General features: G+C 35.7%; 1 protein-coding gene across 3 annotated transcripts in view; it reads right to left on the bottom strand.

The window, feature by feature from the left end:
- PTPN4 (protein tyrosine phosphatase non-receptor type 4) overlaps positions 1–18,161 on the bottom strand; it is a 112,656-nt gene that overhangs the window by 11,244 nt on the left and 83,251 nt on the right. For 2 of the 3 annotated variants that reach the window (XM_069021003.1, XM_069021004.1), the window contains exons 16-25: positions 13,990–14,149; positions 11,017–11,100; positions 10,875–10,931; positions 9,341–9,497; positions 7,706–7,872; positions 6,174–6,264; positions 6,023–6,084; positions 5,108–5,254; positions 2,678–2,806; positions 1,093–1,241 (exon numbers count right to left, since the gene is read on the bottom strand). In XM_069021003.1, the coding sequence (XP_068877104.1) occupies positions 1,093–1,241; positions 2,678–2,806; positions 5,108–5,254; positions 6,023–6,084; positions 6,174–6,264; positions 7,706–7,872; positions 9,341–9,497; positions 10,875–10,931; positions 11,017–11,100; positions 13,990–14,149 (1,203 nt within the window). Of the gene's footprint in view, positions 1–1,092; positions 1,242–2,677; positions 2,807–3,413; positions 3,533–5,107; positions 5,255–6,022; positions 6,085–6,173; positions 6,265–7,705; positions 7,873–9,340; positions 9,498–10,874; positions 10,932–11,016; positions 11,101–13,989; positions 14,150–18,161 lie in introns of those variants that run through there. The other variant, XR_011152013.1, reaches the window with a different exon arrangement.

Below are 18,161 nucleotides of genomic sequence, written 5' to 3'. Positions count from 1 at the left end.
CTGCAGACTTGCATGCTTTAGATCATAGAGATTGTATATGGCTGCCATTTTCACCATTTTTTCACAACTATATTAACCAGAAGTACATCAATAATGGGAGCTGAAAAACAGTATCAATTAAGACACTGGCATTCTGGTACTAGTTTCACTAGTCACTAAGATTCACCCTGACCTGCATAAAACAGAACTTGAGAGCAGAACTAACAAAATACAATTTCTGATACACAAGGTGGGTTTTTTTCTTTCATCTCCTTCAATACATGTCTAGTTTACCTGTAGTCTTTATTTTATCCCTTACACTTCTCAGCTTCTCTCTGAGAGGAACAATACATGCCTGACTCAGGAACAGTGACTGTCTGGGGAGCATTCAGGAACTGAGAGGTCAAATACTATTCACAGAACTGTTCTCCAAGACTTGAGATAGCACATGTTCCTTTGAAAACAACTGGTATTATTCTAGTTTGCTAATTAGTTATTTTAAAATGATTAAGATTTTGAAATTCACTACAGGAATGTAGAATGCTATTAAAAAGTACTGCACAAGAAAAAAACCCCACGTTTCCTGTGTACATAAAGATCTAAACAACAGTTATTTTAATTCATGATGAAGGTAAATTGTTGAGAAATCTGTCTCACCTTAATGTATGTATCATAATATCATGTACTGTAAGACTGCAGATTTGAGAAAAAATGTCTTTTAATCAATCTTTTCATAAACCACCCACATTCTCCATTATGGATCATTTATACAGCTATTCTAGAGCTTGGTAGAATAGGAACCTATTCCTCACGGTTACCAAGTATCTTTTGCCATTTCCCTGAATTATTATGTAGATTGTTAAGCATTTAAACTGTAAACAAAACACTCCAGCAAAATCCCTGCACAGATCAACACATGTTGCTATCCAAAATTTTGCTTATTGAGATGTGATTACCATGTTAAATATTTGTTTTATTTCAATGTTGAGTTCTCCTGTCATCCCCTAAGCAGATACAATTAAATATTTATTTCAAGAACAAAGCACAGAACAGCTATTTGATGATAAAAAGTTCACTTTGATGATTTATTAAAGTTGGAAAAAAAAATGATACCTGCAGTGAACAACAACAGGTTCTTCTCTGCCAGCCCTCTTCTTTCGCACAAGACACACAAAATCCAGGAAATCGCTGGAATCATCAGGAACCCCATGATCAGGCCATGCTATGTACTGGATTTGGGTCAGCTGGCGGCTTTCCTCTTTCTGATCAGAAACATTAAATTTAATCAAGGGGAATTCAGGTCCCATTAAAACCCCCCCCAAAAAATAATTAAAAAATCGATAGTACATTTATAGCAACTTGTACCCATAATCAAAGTGGTTTCAGGCAACTAGCAGTGCTTTATTAGTGTTAACCATTGGTCATCCTGGATTTTATAATTATTATTTTTTTTTCTTAAAAGAAAAAAGGAAATCCACAAATGCTTACATCTTCAACAGGTTAAAAAAATTACACAGCACATAATAGCAAAGGATAGTTCAAGGATACCAACAATCTAACTGAACACTAGATGTACAAGAAGGTGGCCATATTCTTAGCAAACCAAATTTAACAGAACGAGATAGTATCTTACAAGATCAAATACCAGATCTAGGGTAGGGAGGGTAGATCAGACATAAAAGCTTTCCTTCAGATCCTGTGTGAACAGCAGCATTGTTTTGCCTTCATCTCCACCTCCTACACACCTACAATGCACAATGACTTTGTTTTCCACTCCCTCCTGGCCCTTGCTCTGATATCACAAATATAATCAATCGGCCTCGGGTTAGGGCAGGGGACAGCCCGGGCAACCAGAGTCGCATTTCAAAAGAACAGGAGCCACTGCACTTCAAATAGCCTTTAGGCATTGAATCGTTTACAGAGATTCCACGGCTGATAGCAGATGAGCAATTGTCTCAACAGGACACAGGGTAGGAATTTTAACTGCACATCGACTAAAAGGCAGCTCTATAAAACTGGCTTTTCATCTGGTTACCCAAGCAATGAGAAATAAGTATGTGAACTAAATTCCAGATACTCATTTCCAAACATTTCTGAGATTGAAATGCTGGTTGGGGAGGCTCTGAAAACTACCCATGCCCTGAAAATCATGCAATGCATGTTCAAAAAGGTCCTTGTTTGCATGTAGTCACCACTCCAGATTCATCCTTCTCTCAACAGGATTTATGTTCTGTCTTCTTGCACATATTGTTCAAGATGGAATTATTAAGAACTGTTTGCCTCTACACTACTTTCAGTTGTGATGATGAAACACCTCTAACATCTCATGTTCTGAAAACATCAAGGGAATAACAAGTTTCTCAACTTCTTTTATTACTTTTTTCTTTGGCCAGGTTATGAAAGACACCAGTAAAAACTTTTAGGATAAATAATGTATCTTTCATGTGATCCAATTAATATGATTATAAAAATTAAATCTCTGTGATATTTTCGCTTATGAAAGATTTGTTATCATTCTATGGACAGAATCTCTCCCAGGTAAGTACATGACAATACGAGTAGTTTTCTAGAGGGTTCTAGAAACAAACAGTTGCATTTATATGGCTATGCCACCAAGTTGAAAAGAAAGTCAAAGTACGTTTTAGGTAGCATCCAAGGATTCTGCAGGTTAATACGTGAAAACATATTATGATTTTACCTCCAGATTAGTCAATGTCATTTCTCGAAAGACATAAGCAGGATTTCCTTCTTCTGAATGGCAGGTAATCTGGAAATTCCCATATGATGAGCTTCCTGACGGCTCTGGCCAGTACTGATGGCACTTAACCTAAGGTCAACACATTTTTAAAGATGCCTGTGTTTAAATTCAGAGTATTAGTTTCATTTTTTCTAGTTTTTAAACCTTTGTTTGTTACAGATGATTTTGATCATTTTGTAATCACTATTAATTTACTTACCAAGTAGACTTTGTTACCTAATTACTGTTTATAAAATAAGGTATCACAGAGATTTCCTGTTTCTCTTTTCAAGAGGACACATGCACCAGCTCTTGCAGTTAGTTTAACTGAAGATGGATGCCTTTAACTTCCATTACAATTTTTCTGAGTTTATCTACAAACATTCCATCTTAACACTTCAGTGACAAAGATGCTGCTTTATAAACATTTCTGACCTCCAAAATCCTAATGTGACCTTCTCAAAGTACATTTACATGGGAAAAGAACAAATGAAAAAAAAAGAGAGATAAGCAACAAAAAAAGTTGCTATGCTAATGCAGAAAATAGGGGGATGAATATGGTGGACTTCAAAGACTCCCAATCAAGTCCTCAAACGTGAAGGAAAACTTCAAACACTATGACTTTCTGATGTATGGCTTAAATGCCTAATTAGAGAGGTCATTTCAGCTCAAGTGTACTTTTGCATTTCCAACCCACCTGGCGATTCTTTAAGAGCAGCCAGATATGCAGACTTCCTGCTCCACTGAGACATCCCGGCATGCAGTGGGATAGTGATGTCAGAAGCCTCATGATCAGCTTTAGAGCAGGGAGTCTGCCTATGGGTATAAGACAGATAAGTCCTTTTATTTCATTATTAAGCAGCTCTCCAAAGAACTCCACAAATATCATTATTGAAGGGGTGGGGGAACCTCAGAGAACTGCTATTGCAAGTCTGTTCTTAGCAGATCTGCAAAGAAAACTCAAAGTAAAAGGGCACTTGTACTGAAATTTCCTCTAATCATGTTTATTTGGGAGCAGGCAGCATCATGCAAACATTGAGTCACTGAAAAATGGTTTAAAAACACTGCAACTCCCCTTCAATTATTTTAATTCTGTTTAGAGTCCTGACCTCACAGCAAATATATGGTTATTAAAAAGTCAGAATATATACAGACAGCTGAACTGCAGTTCAAGTTGATCAGAACAGCCACAACCCACTATAAATCCATCTTCAAAAGAAATCCTGATATGGAGGAATTCCACTACACTATTATTCCAGACTATCATTTCTGTCCACCCACTTAACCAGCCAGTGCTAGTGGGAATGCTCCAGACTAAACCAAGGAATTCTGGAAGTACACTGTGTATATGACCAGACTTGATTGTTTTGCCTATCTCCAAAGCATAAAACCCAAAGCTACCAAGGAAAAACTACAGCTTAAACCAAAACCAAACAAGCCACAAAATACACCTGAGGCCTTTTACAGCACCATACACAATGATTGTTACTAATTTTGACTCTAATTATTTTTTTATTAGTATTCTATTTTTACACATTTTATATAAAAATTAAAGGACAATGATTATTTTATACGATTAAACAAATCTTTATAGACACAGAATAACATTTTATGGAAAATTTTAGACATCAAGTTTTAAAAAATCCTTGATAAGACAGCCATCCAGGCATGGGATATTAACACTACAAAGCTGTGTTAGGCTGCCTTAAAAATTAATCTCACTACATATCAAAGAAGTACTCTACAAAAACTGATTCAACTTCTTGGAGTTCCCTCACTTGAAGTTTAGAGACAAAAATTCTATGAAGGTAAATTCTAGATGCCTTTTACTTCACAAAAAAGAACCAAACAAAGCAGACTAAAAATATTTTAAGAAATACATGAAGACTTAAGTGCATTTCAGGACTGAACAAAGTTTAAATAATAGCTGCATTAACACCACCAGAAGATTTAAAATCTAGGACTCATCATTGCAGACGTATTAGGAATGCACCGCTTTTATGAAAAACAGTTACAGAACAATAGAACAGTCTGGGTTGGAAGGGACCTTTGAAGGCCATCCAGTCCAACCCCCTGCAATGAGCAGGGACATCTCCAACTAGATTTGAGTTGCTCTGAGCCCCATCCAACCTGACCTTGAATGTTTCCAGAGAAAGACATTCACCACCTCTCTGGGCACTTTGTGTAACTTGTGTATTTCACCACCCACATTGTAAAAAATTTCTTCCTTCTATCTACTCAACCTACACTCATCTAGTTTAAAGCAATTCCTCTTATCCCCTTGTCATGTTTTATGCCACAATGGTATATTCCTCTAATCTTTTAAAGGCTAATCACTGACAGTTTTTTAGAAGATTATGGAAGTGATATTTAAGGAAATGTTCTACTTACTCTGCCCCGTTCAACTTGAGTTGTTAACATTACAACCATAGAAGAGCCTTGCTCCCAAGTCATCTGCCAAAAATCAGGACATGTGTTCGGTAATGGACCTTGACAAGCAATGTACTGGTTTATTATTGTGGAAGAAGGGATTTCCATCTAAGAGAAGACAAAATCATTATTTCAATTCCTACAGCAAATGGAAGGCAGGCATCAGACATTTACAGTTTAGTAACTAATAGATTAAAAAACGTCCACGACATTAATTCCATTTCTTAAAGGCTAGCAAGCACAAATTGGCACAGATAAAGATTCTTTAAGTGTTTCACATGCAAAATTACTACAAAAATTCAAATACACTCTTCATATGAACTGACAGTCAGGTAATTGCCATAATGAAGATTAATGGTTGAAAAAAGAAGTAACAGAGCAGTTGGCAAATAATTTAGGTGCAAATATTTCTTGCTCTGTGGGTTTTTGACACTAGGGTGTTAACACTGGTCTCAGAATTTAATATCTGCTTTTTTTCATTAAAGTAAGTAGCTGTAATTTTGCTGTTACTAACAATGAAAAAAACAAGATGCAACCAAATTAAACTTTACTGCTGTTGAACGCAACTGTTAGAAAAGTAATCAGAAAAGAATTAATTGCTCTGGAGAGGGCTGGCTTCAGTTATCATTTCTTTACTTTCAGTCACCATTCTTTCATTAAATGCGGGGCTAGACTTTAATATTTATGAAAAGACGTGCCACAAAACATTTGGAAGTAAGTTTATCTACAGGAAATTTCAAACCACCTGACTAGAGGTTTAGTAGCCATTCTAGCCTGAACTAAATTTATAAAAAAGAGATATTTTAAATTAATTTTTTCATTGAAAAACTGTAAAATTACTTAATGTCAGAAGCACTTCTGAAAAATGCAACTCACATTTATATAATTTGCATTGATGTAATCTTCATTACTTTTTAAAATAACCCGTGTAGCATCATCTGAAAAAAAATTTAGAAAGATGTTACAGTATTATTTACTAACCACAGTGAAATACTTTTAGAGCACATATTCAAATAGAAATACTTACAAGGCGAAATGTCTCTGTATCTATTTTTGGAAATGTTTTGAGGTAATCTGGCACAAGACATTGTCATTCCAGGCTTTTTCCTATACAATTGCTAAAAGACAAAGCTGATGGTCAGAACATAATAGATGCAATAGACTCATTATTATATTCTTTGCCTAAATAGAATTGTTCTAAAAAGAGGTGCTTTTCAGAACAAAAACTACTGAGCAACAGTAGCTTCAACAAACATGAAAATACTTTTAAAAATAAAGCACTATAAATTTAGTTATGCTCTGAGATCACTTAAAATGACCAAGATGTAACCAAGATTTGTTTTAAGACAAAGTGAATGTTAAATTTCAAGCTTCCATTAGAACACTGATCCCAAGAAAAAGTAATATTATACACTGATATGTGAACTCACTGATACTGACATCCCACTTGGTCATCTGGGGCAAGCAGATTGTGTCATGTATAGGCATCTATCTACATTGCAGGTAGATTTTTTGGGTTTTTTTCCTTCTGTATTCCAATAACTGTAGAGCAAATCCTGGATACCTTGCACTTTTCCTGCACAGGAATTGCCTTTGAGAGGTTCCTGCTCTTTCGTGCCTTAGTCATGCATTGCCACAACCCTTGTGCTACAAAAAATATCAGTGAAATGATCCAGGTTCAAAAAAAGCACTTTTAAAAACTTTCATACACTGAACTTGCTAGAGAGAACAAAAACTTATATCAAAGGAGAATTTTAAATAACTTAGAAAAAATCTGCTTTCTAAACATAAAAGGAAATTTTACCGAAGTTCTTAAAGAATAGTATATAAAATACATTTTATGAACTTATATTGCAAAATAGAATGCTAGGTGTCCGTTTGGTGAGGAATTCACAGAATTCGCACTGCTGTGTTTTACAAAGCTACTGCTTCCTGCTTTAAGCCACTTATTCTCATGCATTGAAGATGGGTATCACCAAGGCACAAGTCAGTGCTGAAGAAAGACCATGGCTATCAGCAGCTTAGGGCCCCACAGGAAGTGCATTACTATTCTGAAATATGCCAGTAAAAATCAACTATTTATAAAATACAGAGTTACATTAACCTTTAACATTAAGGCAGTAGTTTCATTGGTTATTTTACCTTCCCTCTTTGAGAATGCCCACAAAATGTCAATACCTCAGGTGTCATTCAGTTTCTACAACAACTTAGGTATGGAGTGAAGGCCTGAGTACAGAATATGTATTTTGGTAGACATTCTACAGCCTTCATCTTTATGAAAGTATTTTATTAGCATGTCCCTGATAACCACAAAAAGTGTAAGTAATAAATAAAGCTATTTATGAAATAAAAACCTAGGATTAGGCATTCTTAAGTTTGCACATACAATACAGGTTTGATTTTTTCCTTTGGTTATTTTTCTTTTGAGAGTGTAAGACAATTGTTTTGCTAAAAGATGCTGACTGTACTGAGATTTAACTGAAAACTGCTCTGTTTAAAATAATTGCTATCCCAAAAGACTTGGAACTTGCATCCAGCTCCAGGCAATACAGTACTTACATCAAACTGAGCCAAGACAGTTCCAGTGATAAGCCCCTCTGCTAACTGAATCATGGATTCCCTCAGAGCATTATCATCTTGATGGACACCATCAAGTGGAGATTTCTCAGGGATGTACTGAAAATCAGGCTCGCTCTCCAGCTTCTCTTCCACAACATCATAGACAGCTAGAAGAAGCAAAGGTATGAATGCTTTGACTGAAGATGCTGTTTGACTAAAATTAGCTCTAAAACATTTATTTAAAACAGCAAAAACACCACATTCCTCCTGTAGAAAAACACACATTTATTAGCACATTGATTTTAGTCCCCATCAGCAAGGACAGATAGCCTTTACTGATCATTATAATCAACAATAAAACTTTTGGTTTTGGTGTAAAAGTAACTTTATGTGAAAGCACAATCACTGACCATTAAAATTTTTATCAAAACTCACATTATACCCTGCCTTGTAACTCCCTAATCTCAGAATCTCACATCATGCCTCTGATGTCATCACAGCTGCATTTACATTTTACTTACAATTCACTTAGAACTCATTTTAGGCTTCAGTAATTAGGGCACGATGTGCAGATCACCTGAGAAAATTGCATTAATACATGGCATTATAAAGCTATCAATGCTCTATATGTGCCTTGCCTGTAAACTCAGAAATCTTCTGCTACACGTAACAGAGACATGTGCTGTTCAAAAGCCTCTTTTTAAATTATATCACATCACTACAAAGGAGGAACTGGCAACTCCTCACTTCTACAACTCACATGTTTTTCTCCAGAATACAAAGATAATCCACACACAAAGGGAAAGACAGTTTGTTTTAGCAAATTTGCAAACAAAGCTCACAATTTTGACTGAAAAAGAAAGTAAGACCACAAAAGCTGCAAGAGAACTTACACACAGAATGACAGGACATGTAAATGCAGAGTGCAAATTAGCAAGTAAGGGAAAAATTTTTATAAGGTGGGTGAGGTACTCTGCAAAAGTAATTTCAATTATTCCAATTAAATATCAATATTTTTCATTTTGTTTTTTCCTCTCCAACTCCGTTATAGTTAGGAGGTGCAGAAGAATTAAATCCAGTGCCCATCTGCTGGCTACAATCCAACAGTGTATTTTGTGAATACACTGCATAAGCTTTTATTTAGACTGCATTTTAGCACTTCTACTAAGCCTCCTCAAGTAGAAACATTACCAGTGGTTTTGAATTGTTTTAAAAATGTATGAAAGTATTTTGTATATACTGACCTCCAAAGTCATCCAAACACTGGATATTTGGTGAGGGGTTTTTGTTTGTGTTTGGTTTAAATTTTCCTTAAGGGAATAACAGTAACCTCATGAAATATATTCAATATCATATAGCTTTCTGGACACTTTTATCAACGAGAGTGAGAACAAAATTTAAATTAGCTCTCTGTTAGAAATATTTGATCTCTGACTTTTTTATCAGTTTTCAACACCTAGTTATACACAGCTCCTTAGGTATGGGATCTTTACACTGTGTTGTTGCAATTCCTTTTCAGGGAAGGGAGTTCTTTCTTGGAGGTTAAACATGCCATCCCAGGAGACAAAATGGAGGTTAGAAAACAAGAGCAGGGTGTGGACTTTTATTTTTAATTATGATATACAAGTCACTCACCATTGGGTCGAACTAGGAGCACAAGTTCCCCTGAGTGTCTCTCACAGCTAGCTTTAATAAACATTACAACTTGGTCATGGGTATGCTCTGCTATATCCCTGCCGTTAATCAGCACAACCTGGTCCCCTTCATTCAAACGAGGGACACAGAGATCAGCCTGCAAGGTTGGGGGAAAAGCACAAAACCATCTGTAACACAAGCCATTACCAATTTCTTACCTTAAAATAACAATTTAAAGTAACTATACTTGGGCTCTTGAGTCCTAACAGCCCCGTTGCTATGGTTGCTGTACTGTATTCAAATGATAAATCTAAGCATTACACAATACACAGGCAGTGCCATTCCCATAAAGGAATCCATTTGCAGCTGGGAGTGACTGGCACTGTAACATGTCTTTCAGCAGCAGTTACCCTACTCCTCAGCTGATGCAGAAAGCTCCTCTGTTTGAATCACACTTTGTACAGGCAATTAAAAAGCAGGATGTTTTTATCTTTGAAGGGATGGGAGTAACATGGCAAAACCTTGTCCAAATCAATTTCACAGGCTTATATGCTTCAGGTCTAAAATACTGCAATGGTAATGGCAAAATACAATGCACAACTCCCAGTAATCCCAGAGAGAAGAATCAGGTAATAAAAATTGTTATTATAATCACAGTCTAAATGTCACTGCAGAAGAGAGAGAGCACAAGCCATTACCAACAATCTTCTCCCTACAGAGTGCATGTTTCAAGCCAAAATTATTCACATTATTAAAAATCTCAGGGATAATCATTAACAAGAACAGTGATTTTGGCAAAAATTTCAATAGTTTCAAAGAGTAAAAAAAAAAACCAAAAAACCCCTCAAAACCCAAAAAAACTAGCCTGCAAAAGAAAGAACTTCTTAAAGTTCTTAAATAAGCAAATAAATGGTTAACTCCACTCTAACTCTCAAAGGTATAGACAGAGCTGACTCCAGTCAGTTGAATACCAGGTCAGTATTTCTGGCAATAAATTGACAAATATTGTGCCTAGTTAGAAGACACTCTTATAGTCACTAAACATCAGTAACAACATGCAATCAGACCTGATGAATGATTCATAATGTCTGGTTTTAATCTACATCTTGGCTTTACTCAGCTACATCTGTCACTAAAGTAAGACATTTGCTATTTTAGTTATTTTTAACACTTTTTCAATATGTAATTTATGTGAAATTACTAGATGTCTGTATCTAAAAAAAGTAATAAAGTAGAAGTATTTTTAGGATGGCACAGCTCAAGTACCAGTGCATACTGAGCATCTGTAATGCCTTGTAATTTTCAGAAATTAAACTTTGTTTGAGTAGGAAAAAAATACTTCTGAGGATTGAAGAACTTTAAAAAATATATTATAAAGCCCCATCAAATTCCTACTGCACATAATTTGCTTTGTTCTGATAATGTTATAGGAAAAACTAATTTTCATAGGCAGCTATGAAATAATTTATCATTTTCAATACATCTTTTAAGACAGACAGATATCACTACCAAGTTTGCTTTTTTGATCACTTACAGGTGTTCCTGGAGCTACCCTGGACACTATTACCGGCATCTTCTGATCATATCCACCCTTTAAAAACAAATCAAATTATTAGTAAGTCCCAAATGTCAAAAAATAACCTTAATAAATGTGAAAGGAATAGATGTACTGTTACCTTTACATTGAAGCCAAACCTTCCATTCTCATCTGGTTTCATCCTGATCATAACAAGATTGTCATGGGGGACACCACCATTAGGCTAGCAGACAAAAGTGATATTATATTAGTACGTATTTTGATCACAGTTAGACTTTGAGGATATTGTATCTAGTAATTCTGCAGTTTCCTCATCAAATAGTTGCTCCTGGACACTTGAGAAAACATCAAGCAATAACACAAATATCTTGGATTTGCATAAAAGGGAAGAATTACACCTTGAAGAGTCTTGGACATAACTAAGTTAAAGGTGTGTTCTGTCAAAGCAAGCTCAAAGTAAGAAAGAATATTAGAAAAGACTACCTGGCTTCAAAATTCTAAGAAAAACAGCTTACCAAATGGAAACTTCTTAAATTCTTTTTAAGTAAGACCACAGTGAAAAGCTGGCATAAGAATGTAATACAATGTAAAGGAAGATAACTGAAGGTGTCCTTTTGTTTCTATTAACAGCAATATGCCAGTAGTAGGCAAGGAAATCTTGGTAACCTATCCCTTACTCTCGTTCCAGAGTAGTGGGGTATGAGGCAAGACATATGCTCTGCACTGATTCAACTCTGAAAATTTTAGCTGTGTTCGTCTTGGTTTTATTTGGATCACAAAAACACTGTTAAAGGAAATACCAATAAACTGAGGAATACTAGATATCTTTTTAACCTGAAAAATACCAGCTTAGTGCATTAAAGTGATTTTTACTTGGTTCCCATCTTTATTTATTTCACGGACTGAACACTAGCTAGTATTTCTATAGTTCCTGCAATGAGGATGCAAAGTAATAAAGAAATGTGTTTTAAGGAAGTTTTCAATGCTACCAGTTACAGCAAAGCATAAAACTCATACTCAGAAAAATAAAAAACGAACTCAGAAAAGCAAATATTTTTATATGTAAGAAAGTTCAGAACCAGGAGTTATCCTAGGTTAAAGAAGTCTGCACAACTTGGCTCATTAAAAGTTAACTCAACTGCAGGTGGCTTCTGTTCTTGGTTAAAACAAAACAAAAATCGCCAAATGCATTCACAGTAATGAAAAAGTGAAAAATTAGGGAAAGGAAAGTAATGGCTCAAGAAATGTTAATGAGAAGGTAGGGTCTTAGGAAGCCTGATCATAAACCAATCATTTCAGCCTATGCTCACTGGCATGGGGAATCAGACACAATGAACATCAACCAAGTGCTCACCTGCAGCGTTTGGCAGCTTTTGTGCCACTGCATTCCCCAGAGAGAAAGGAATAATTTCCTGCTTTAAGATGCTGTTTTGAGCAGAAGTTTATAATGAAAAATGCGCAGAGAGCACTGTATGCCATCATTAATGTGTTTGACTGAAGGGACTTTGGCCACACCTGTTTTCAAATACTTCTGACAAACTGGATACTTAGGCTGCAGATGGAGTAAAAAAGTTGCCATTCCCATACGTGTCCTACTACCTTTCTACGCAGACTCTCCATACATGCAACAGACAAAGGAAATTCAGTAGCTTTATGTAGTGAAAATGATGAGGGGTTTTCTTTGAAATATTTGAGATGGTACAGCAGACTTTAGTGGCGCAGAAACCTGAGTTCTGGTCAGAAAAGCAACTTCGAAACAAAACAACATTCCAAAATTTCAATCATGTTATGCTCCTTTTTCTGTAATCCCCAAAATAAAAAGTCATCAGCAGATCAAATTAGATGTTCAATTACAACAGTGTGCTGCCTTCAGCGAGATTGCATAAATGTGTCCCACTGGAGCACAGCAAACAATCACACTGACAGTGCACAGAGAAAAAAAAACAATCTCATTCACGCAGCTGTGTTGGTTTTGCAAAACTAAAAGGAGTTAAAAAAAACAACTGAAAGTTATTTTTGTCAATTTGGTAAAGATAACGGAATACAGGACAGAAAAACTTGATGACTAAAGTAGTGTTATCTTTCAAAACAGAACAGTACTTCAATGTGACTCAGGTAAGCACTGGCTGAAGACAAAGCTGTTACAAATTCTGTTTCATTACTAATTAAACCAAAAATTTTTACAACATTCCCAAAACACTCAAAAATTTAAAAGTTTCACTTTTGAGTCTTTTATTAAAACCCCAGCTATGAAATTAAACAGCAGTTTTATGGGAATCTTAACTTTGTTATAAGGCCTGAGAGAACACCCTAGGTTTACAGAATGCAAATAAAATCAATTAAGGCATTTCTAATATCAGTTTGGGGAGGTGACTCAAAATTTAGAACGCCAGAGGTTGACAAAACTGTTTACATGGCATTTGCTACATCTGGATGTTAAACAGTTTTCCCATCCTGCAGCATGTTTCTTGTCCCACATCAGTATAAAATCAAGAACCCTGGAAAACTTCTGGAAGGACAAAAATCACAAAAACGGTCGGGGAGATCTCACCTCAGTCAGACAATCAACTAACTACCTTACTCATCTCACACATGCTTGATTGTGGAAGAAGAACTTTTTGCTCATATTTTTATATTTGCTGTCACAGGTCTCTCTTGATAGACTCCTTCTTGGAAATTCTGGTGAGAAATGCAACCACAGACTCAGGAAGCCTCTCCTGATAAAACCACTCTAGAAGCTGGTAGGCATTTTCAGGTTTAGCCTTTTAGCTAAAGCTAGATTAAACACCTGCAGTGTCTTCTTTAAAATCGATGGCAAATGACTTCTCAAAGAGGAGGTTAGGTAGAAATTTCTGTATGTGCTGAAAAGCTAATGCTCAAAATGTATGCATAACCATCCCAATGTAGTGATTTGTTGTCAACTGACAAAGCACTACTCCAGCAGGTGGAAAAGCCAGCAGGACCCAGAGAAGGGACAGTATGGATAACAGAAATGCTGCAAGGTAATGCACAAACACAGCAGCTCTGAAATGCCTCAGAACCAAGCTGATGCAAAACAGGACTATCATTCTGATAAAAAGCAGAATGGTTCAACTGGATTAAAAAAACTTACAGTGGATTTTTCAGGTGATGCAGGAACATCAAATGTTTCATTAATATGGTTATCCAGTTCTTGCTGTGAGTGTGAATGATGAATTTGGTTCCAACTGTTCTTTTTAAACTGTTTGGGTGGTAACGCTGGAGGCTGCCCATCTATAGGAGTCTCTTGAGATCTAAATACCAAAATAGAAGTATAAAGTGGAATAATCATGAGATATTGACAGTTCTTTCAGGGTTGCAAATAAACTGAAAATGTTAGAAGAAACTCAAGAGTTTGAGAGATGAATGTATGCATTTTTAGAACCTCAAAAACGTAGTGCATTAGAATATATTGGCAGTCTGTTTCCACCTGTTGAAGCATTTTTCTTGAAAGCAACCATACACAGAAACAGCAAGTTCATCTTTTACCTATGACCTTTTCAAAAATGGTTTTAGCATGCTTAACCCACTACTTCTGATCTGCAAGCACTCTACTCTAGATAAATGAAAATGTTCTCTGTGTTTTCATATAATATGGAGAACTTACTTTTCTTAGTCCTTTTGGAATAAAAGCTTAACTGTGTAATTTGTATTACATAAATATATGATTCATTTTTCATGATATGGATTTATATTTAAGAGTTAAGAACAACATTTGGAAAGGCTCAAAAGAGCTCACAGTTCCCATTAACTTGGTTTGATGCCAGTTTCTAAATACCAGCAGGATACGTCGTTCTCCACAGGCACCCCACTGAAAGTTGCTATTAAGTCATTTAACAACTTCACACAACAGCCCACTGATACCAGATCCATAAACCATCAAATATGAAGCTACAGGTTATACCTAAATCTAAAGAGAATGATACCACGAAAAATGGGGGTGTCTGTTCTTTCACCCACATCCCTGGCTGCTTCCCTGAAGAACTGGTGCTCCTCCCTTGGCTAAGGCAGCTTACACCAAACAACTAAAAATACACTGACTTTTTGGACAAGCCTGGGTCCTCTGGTTTATCTCAGGAGTGACCACCACACCGTGAGGGAAGGACACTGGCAGAGGCAAAAGCAGGACACTGCTCCTTTTGTTATCAGCAAGCAGTAGTGGCAACTCATCACATAACTCCCTCCAAAACGCACACGTAGCCACGTGAGCAGCTCTACTGCTTTCAGTGGTCCCGCCTCAGTGAACTGCTAGCAGGGCAAGACTCTCAGTATGAGACTGCAAAACAGTTCAAGTTGATGCAAATCAGAAAACCTAAGGCACACATCAAACTCCATACCATGTAATTTGTCTCTATGCAATTCAAGAAAGGCAGTTCCCAGATACATGTTCTAAAATAAAAAAAAAATCTGAGCAAAACTGAGTATAGTGATTTCCAAAAAAAAGGATGAACCTCTTTCACAAAGCATGAAAACTGGGAAATAGAACACTACACTTTGAAATGCCAAACATTTTCTGCTTCAGTTTTAAAAAAATTAGTCAATATTCTTAGAAAACAAAACTGGTAACATTTTTGTCAGTCTATGAAAACAGCACATTTGAAAATATCCCAACAGTATTTTTCTGCTTAATTTCAACTTTCAGAAAATACTTTTTTCATGAAGTGTTAAAAGAAAAAAAAAGTACTAATTATTCAGTCTGATGTCTGAAGAACCTCATGTTCAAAACACACTCGGAAAGAAAAATAGTATTTCTTAACACTTTTCAATGCAAGTAACAGAAAAAAGCACATTTCATTTTTCAAGATAAGCAGCTTTTCTAAATTCATTTTTGTGGGGAGAAAAATATGATGATTGTCAACATTTGCAAAACAAATCTGCAAGGCAGCTATAAACTATTTAGACATTGACTTACAAAGGTCACGCAGAAATTTTTAGCTGCCTATGCATTCATTCATTCAAGTCTGGCACAGATTACTCAGCCTTTTAAGTTATGTATTTTCCTGCAATTACTCCTGAGAGTTTTAAACCAAAGAAAAAAAGGAACAGAAAACACAAATAGAAACACAAAAGAAGTTATTCTGATAAAAGTAGAAGATGGACCTTATGTTTGACTACATGTCTGTACATACATGTCAACAAACACAAATAAATTCCTACCGAACACACAAACTTACAGAAAAGACTTGAAAAGTTACTTAAATGAGCACTTTACAAGCAGCAATGCAAGTACTGTAATATATTAGCATAATGAATTGTGAGAACTAACAATCAAGCCTTGGGCATAAACTTCACTGCTTTATATTTGCCCAGTCAGCTTTGAATTTCCTTATGAATGCTCAGACAATGGCAGTGAAAGTAGCCTATTTTGCAGGCAAAGCAGCTCTCTGTTACTGAATTCAGCAATTTACATAATAATAAAATAACACACAAACCCTGGCACTAGCAAGCTTTGGGTATTTTTGTTACAGATATCCGGTCTGATCTTTTTAATATATTTAGCAAAAGTTTCATACACACTCCCATAAATTTATTAAACTAAACACTTATCACGTGCTTTTAGAATTTGAGGTTAAAATTACCTCAGGGAACTACATGCACCAATCTCTCAATTTAGTTTTGAATAGGACATGCAGATGGAGAAAAGATGTGCAGTTAAAGGTTATATTAGCTAAGCTGTAATATCCTTCTGAACTACATGGAAACTGTTAATTTCTATTGCTGTGTTGATTCCAAACTGATCACGGAACCTATTGCCAGTCAGGTTAGCCCCTCTTTTTCACACATATAGATTTGATCAATAAATAAAAGTTTCTGACAAATTAGCACATGGACTACTCAAATCTTTTAAGCCAGAAAGGTCAAATTGGTTAAGACATAGCTTTTTGGACAGTAGAACAGTATAATTTAAAATTATATATCTACTATTAACTTCATGTCTACTATTTTCCTTCATAAATGTCAAATCTTGGATCAATAGCATCACCTAAACCTTCAAAAGACCTTAATGGGGTTCATATGTTTTCGACAGTCAACATCCTCATTCTTAAAAATATCTTGTACTAGAGATCTATACTGGGATATTAAATTTCACTTTTAAGCTTCCAACAAGAGGGAAAAACCCAAAAACTGAACCCGTAACACTTGGTGATGGAAGAGCAATACTCTTCTTGCTTGGGCATAAAAAGCGCAAAACCATTAAAAAAACCCCAGCCAGAGTTGCACAAGTAATGTACAAAACCACTTCCTCTCTTTCTAAGACTTATTTCTATGGTGACTTACTCAAGAAATCAAACACTAAATAAACAAATCCTAAGAACACTCAGGAAGATCTTGTACAACTTAGAGTAAAGGCATATGAATAAAAGAGAGTATTTAAGAATGGTGCTTACTTCACTGTATCCCTCTCCCATTCAGTAAGGGCTTCTCATAACTGACTTCAGATGGAAGTCCTTGGAACAGAAGGAACCTGACCCTGCGTGGCCTTTGGACAACAAAACTCTAATATGAGAAAAGATTCAGAAGTGTTCCGGTTCTGAGAGTCCTTTGACATGTGAACAGGTTAAAAAGTCCACCAAAAAAAGGAGAATTTACATGATTAGGTCAAATTACTATCACATAACCCTGAAAGTTAAATAACTAGCTGAGGGTCAAGTTGTAACTATCGTAGCCTATTGAAAAATGTGTAATGTAATATTTTATAAAACTTTAAAAATTTTGTATTCTATTTCCCTCCTAAAAATTACACATAGTTGTTAAAACTGGAAGTACAGTGTAAGCAAGGTTTTAAAACTGTGTTTAAATAGCTTCTCAGAGTCATCTTTCCTGAAACATACTATTTGTTTATAAACATGTAATTAGGTATTTGCTGTGCTCTAATGGTTTCGAAACCAGTTGCACAATTTCCCTGCTAACAGAGATTATACAGAATTATGAGGGCATGTCTGGCATTACATGTATAGCTAATACTAAGAGGGTACAGTGGCAGTGATAAAATGGTATACATTGCACCTTTTTTCCCCAATTAATCTGTACTCTGAGCAAAATTTGTTGAGTATTTCAGTATCTTCGAAGAACTCAATGTGTTTTTTTGTTTGTCTTCCTTCTGGACCTAATAGACAATAACAGTTTTTATTTTGTCCACCATATCTTAGAGTAAGTAAGCTTAAAGTATAAAGTATTTTCAGCATAATAGAAAGAAAGAAAAAAAAAAGCAGCCCGACAGTGTCATATTAAAAAAATAAGCTCTGTAAAAATATACAAAATACA

The sequence above is a fragment of the Aphelocoma coerulescens genome, chromosome 7 (assembly GCF_041296385.1).
Source record: "Aphelocoma coerulescens isolate FSJ_1873_10779 chromosome 7, UR_Acoe_1.0, whole genome shotgun sequence".
NCBI classification, from domain to species: Eukaryota; Metazoa; Chordata; class Aves; order Passeriformes; family Corvidae; genus Aphelocoma; species Aphelocoma coerulescens.
The sequence above is the reverse complement of the archived record's forward strand: the minus strand, read 5'-3'. Positions and strand labels throughout refer to the sequence as shown.